The sequence below is a fragment of the Amphimedon queenslandica genome, unplaced genomic scaffold (assembly GCF_000090795.2).
Source record: "Amphimedon queenslandica unplaced genomic scaffold, v1.1 AMPQUscaffold_12550, whole genome shotgun sequence".
Lineage (NCBI taxonomy): Eukaryota > Metazoa > Porifera > Demospongiae > Haplosclerida > Niphatidae > Amphimedon > Amphimedon queenslandica.
The window spans coordinates 6,970-12,269 of NW_003547213.1; the positions used below are offsets into that span (position 1 = coordinate 6,970).

A 5,300-nucleotide genomic window follows, 5' to 3' on the forward strand; every position below is an offset into this window, starting at 1 on the left:
AGGTTAATTATATTCATGCTAATCACGTGCGCATAAATTAAAATGGCGTCAAACCACAAACCCACGCGGTGTCTGCAGCTGGATTTTGTCTTCCATTTTGTTCTCTGTCCTCGCTTCTTTTTGAAACTACCTTTGTGGTCCTTGACCCAAGCCCAGAAGAGTGATGTAAAAGTCACCTTGAGCTGTTCTCTAGTTTAAGAGATTATCCGGTGTATAGAAGAAAGATGAAAGAAGAAGAAGAAGAAAAAGTCTGAAGAATTTTGTAGAAATTTGAATTTGGGCCTGTTTTCCAGAAATGCTCCTGCTACATTATAGTTCACTTTAAAGGTACCAGGAGAATCGCTCAGTGAAGGAGAGCTCATCTAAGCCATTTATAAGGCTGTACAACGTAAGATAAAAGAGGTATAAGTGTTTGAAAATCATGAAAACGGACGCCATCTTGAAAAATCAACCTCAATCCTACATATAGGCTACCGCCTATATAATGTACATGTGCATATATACGTATTTATTTTATTTATTGCTGATTATAATGCATGTGCATTTATACATTGTAGGTTGCTTTGTGGACTCTTGGTCAAGTAGTGGAGAACGCCGGGTAAGTCAGTCCTCATTATATTGATATACGTACATGTACATGTACATCAATTTTACAATATGTACTGTATAATTATATAATTATGTATTCATACATGTATAGGTATGTTATTGAGCCTTACTATGAGTATCCAGATCTCCTTGATGTGTTGTTCAATTTCCTCAAAACAGAGCAAACTCCAGCAATAAGAAGAGAAGTGAGTTAACACTAAACACATATGTACATGTACAACACACATACATGTACATGTACATTATGTATACAGTATAGCCTGCTATTGTGGACACTCTAAAATAAGGAGGCCTCTATAATGATCGGACAGGTAGTATCAGTCCCAATACAATAGTAATGTGTAACAATGAACTAAGGTGTCCGGAATAGACAGGTTTGACTGTATTTTGAAGTTCTTGGTTCTGTACATGTACATATATATTATGTACATATATATTTCATGTGTGTTTGTGTCCATTCATTTTGTAGGTGATACGTGTTCTTGGTTTGTTGGGAGCTCTTGATCCTCATAAACACAAAGTGAGGAAAGGAAGGACCCTTCGTAATACAATGGGTATGCCCATCAGTAAACCAATGGACAAAGGATCCAAAGGAACTGGCGGTAAGCACATGTAGTTGTAGCTTTATACATGCAGTACATGTACATGAGAGAATCTGTGTGTGTACAGGAGAACTATGTGAGGCTATTGTGGGTTGCCCCCAGTTGTTATTCTAACATTACATTATCATAACAACTGGGGCAACCCATGATAGCCTCACATAGTTTTACTGGTATTTAAAGACTGAATACTGTCAGTAGTGGTATTAAAAGAGTCAGTCAGGCTCTCTCATGTGGTTCTATAAAATTTTTGGAAGGGCTTCACTCAGGTGATAGCCCTGCATAATATTTTATTACTATAGTTTTGTTCTGTAACCTAAAATCTATTTCATAATTTCCATTGTTTCTACATTCATACAAATTGATTGCAATTGTAATTGGCATTTCCATGGAAATTGCCAAAAATAAAATCCACCATCTTCTTTACATTAAAATTTGAGACACAAATTTTGCTAAATATTACTCTCATCTATAAAATCATCTTATGCAGTAATTACTTGTAAATATACTTTTCCTTCCTATAATAGGTCCTGCTGATTCAGCTAGTGAACTGCTTGTACAAATATCAGGGAATAATTTAGATGATTTCTATCCAGCAGTAGCCATCAGTTCATTGATGAAGATACTTAAAGATCAGTCACTCTCTCAGCATCATGTCATGGCCATACAAGCTCTTGGATTTATATTCAAGAGCCTTGGGATGAAGAGTGTCCCTTATCTACCTCAAGTAATGTGACACATTAATCCTTCAATAATCACTCATAATAAAAACTTACACTTCTACTCAGAGTAGCCTGCACATGTACATGTAGCTGTAATATTGTATGGGTATAAAATTCTGTGGGGAATTTAATTTTGCGGATTTTGTGGGTGATTTGTTAACCACGAAAATTATAATACCATGGAAATGCTCACTGTGTATGCGCATGCACATGCAAAAATGCGAAATTTAAGCCCCTCAAAATTAAAAATTAAGAGCTTTTAACTAAAACGTGAAATTATATACCCTCGAAATTTACTACCTGTACGGTATATTTATTAGAGCTGAAACAGATATCCTGATTATCCGGATATCCGTTTATAAATTTAGTATCCGGATAGTAATTTTTGACAAATAGGATAATTAAACTTAATAACTAGACTTTATAACTAATTAATGCAATTCCATCAGTTAATGACCAGCAATAAAAGAGTAAGTTCTTGAAGCTACCAACCTTGTCAGCCACTTCTTTATCATTTTTGAGCTTCTTAACTACCAGAAATGTACAAGAATAACATCCTGGGGAATAAAAACTTTGCTTTTTTGATGTCTGCAGTCACTAACTAATTAACTTTTATTAATTAACTATCCGGCAAATATCCGAAAGAAATTTTAACAGGATATCCGGATAGTGAAATACCACATCCGTTTCAGCTCTAATATTTATATTTTATTATTTATATATATTTTTATATTTTTACATTTAGTCTACATGTACATGTACATTACCTAATTTTGCTGCATATTCATGTACGTGTACATGTACATGTGCTTTATATACAGTACATATACCTTATACATTTTGAGTAGAATCTCAAAAATAAAATCTAAGTAATGTTTGGTTCATTTAATAAAAATTTGTTATAATCAAAGAAACTGTATTTTATAATACCAATTCATGTACATGTACTTAATAGTGTTTATAATTTGATCATTGTCTTCATATTTCATTATTAGGTGATGCCTCCTTTCCTGAGTGTCATTACAACGTGTGAGAAGCACATGAGAGAGTTCATGTTCAAGCAGTTGGGGCAGATTATATCGATCATCAAACAACACGCTAGGGACTACATGCCTGACATACTAGCAGTAGTACGAGTGAGTATAACCTCACACACTATCATTCACTATGTAGTATTCTGCATTATATTATGTACAGTGTATATATAATATGTATATGTATATGTATTTTGTCTTAATCTTGCACTGTATATTCTCAAATACCGTAGGGCACCTTTTTTCGAGGGCTATATATTTTGCAGATTTTTTTTGCTAATCGCGAAAGTAAACTCCTTGAAATGCTTGAATTAATTGTGTATGCGTGTAGAAGATTCAAATTTGGGATAGAATCACAAGATTTAATGCAGCCAATTATATGTCCGCTAAATCTATAGCCATCGAAAAAAGGCGCCCTACAGTACACGTAAAAGCCCTGGCTTCTATTTTCTTTCATTAAGTTTTAATTGTATGCATATTTTTTAAGTTATGAGCTTTTTTAAAACAAGCCAATTTTTGAAAAAAAGCAAAGGATACTTTTAAAATTGTAAAAAAAATTCTAAATTAGATCAGAATCAGCTCAAACTTTTTACTCATCATAAGTACATGCATATGTACCAGAAAAAAATTATAAAAACAGAGAATTCCCTACTTTTTAAACTTAGAGAAATTTGACCTGAGACCATGTACATGTACAGGGACTTACATGTAGCTGGAATAAAAATTAGTCCATATTTTATACACTTGTTAGTTTGACCCCAAATTTCCATGATTTCATTGCAATCAAGTTGTATCACTGCAATACTGACAAGTAAATTTCAAAAACAAAATAAACCAAAACCTACACAAAACTAACTTAAAAAACTAATAAACAAGCCAAAAATTTTCTTAATTTCAAACAGTAGCCACTTTATTGCTGAATACTGCCATAAGTAGCAGCTGTAGCAATATATCTAGTAATGGCGGGTTGTTGATCCTCTCCAGATACATCATCCATTCTACCAGGAACATGTTGTTCATCATATTCTAGTGGATTCTCCATACGATCAGCAATCCAATCACCATCATTACCAACTAATGGCTGATAGTCTTCTTCTTGATTTCTGTTAGCCACTGGATTATTTCTTTTATGATAACGTTGACATGATTTTATCATTTTGTATACCTGGTAAATTATATAACCTGGTATAATGATGACAAAAATTAGAAAATTTAAAATTAGTATTATAAAACCATCAACACCAGCTGCACTATTTTTAGAATCATTTGACTTTGACATTAAGAAAGAAGTAACACCGTTTGTACATCCAAATGCCATAACTATGAACAAAATTAAAAATTCAGCAAAATTATGAATATTTCTTTGAAAGGGACGAAAGATGATAACTATTACTGCTAGTAAGAAGGAACAGCAAGCTTGAGAAATTGGTATTGAAGATATAAAATAGTATCCATAAACGAATTGATTCGTAATAATTATTCTTGCCAGTAGGTATAGTCCAGCCATGAAACGATAATCATAAGTATTCTCAGTTCCATTCTTATAAGGACCAGTAAACACATCACCCAGTGATATCAGTAGCTGCGGTTTCCTCAAATGTAAACGATCCAATAACTTATGAAACCATTTGAATGGATAAAGGAGTATATAAAGTGTTGGTAGAACAATCAGAAACAATAACACTAAGATTGCAAAGAAACCAGCAGCACCATGAACCCCCTTAAAGTAATCCTGCTTTATATCAGAAAAGAATTTGAGTCTTTTCAGACTTGATGTAAAACTCAATATTTTAAAGGAAGTAGCAGCTAATTGAGTAAAGCAGAGTATATATATTGATGCTATAGAGTGAGTAAAAGATGGTTCAATGCCAGTCATACTCCAGAAACGAGCCATGCAACGATGAAATGGTCTAGTAATAAATACTACACACTTGTAACCTTTATCATACAATGTTATCCAAACATAGAGTAAGAGGAGGAGGAGCAATGGATAGAATCCTATCACATACCAAAAGGAAATTACTCCTAATGGTGGTGTATTAGGTGATATACACATAACATAATTATAAATAAATTGAGTGAAATCTAAATTAAATATATTGCATGGTAGTTCAGGTAATGGTAGTAGTGGGTTATAATAATAATAATAATAATAATAATAGTAATTATAGTTATAAACAAAATAACTTATTGATATTATTTGTGAATAGAATACCACTCCATTAATAGATCCATTGGTTAGTTGTATATTAAATATTATTATTAATGATACCATGATTGTGATAAATAATATTTCTATTACAATAAATACCAGTAAACCATATTTATCATCACAT

At 32.6% G+C, this 5,300-nt stretch overlaps 1 protein-coding gene across 1 annotated transcript in view; it reads left to right on the forward strand.

Moving 5' to 3' along the window:
• The window catches only part of LOC109587502 (serine/threonine-protein kinase mTOR-like), a 5,820-nt gene extending 2,643 nt beyond the window's left edge, over window positions 1-3,177 (forward strand). The window contains exons 7-9 of the mRNA XM_020003747.1: window positions 1,079-1,211; window positions 1,736-1,935; window positions 2,926-3,177. Of these exons, the coding sequence (XP_019859306.1) occupies window positions 1,079-1,211; window positions 1,736-1,935; window positions 2,926-3,138 (546 nt within the window). The 3' untranslated portion in view covers window positions 3,139-3,177. The remainder of the gene's footprint in view (window positions 1-1,078; window positions 1,212-1,735; window positions 1,936-2,925) is intronic.
• Window positions 3,178-5,300: the final 2,123 nt, after the last annotated feature.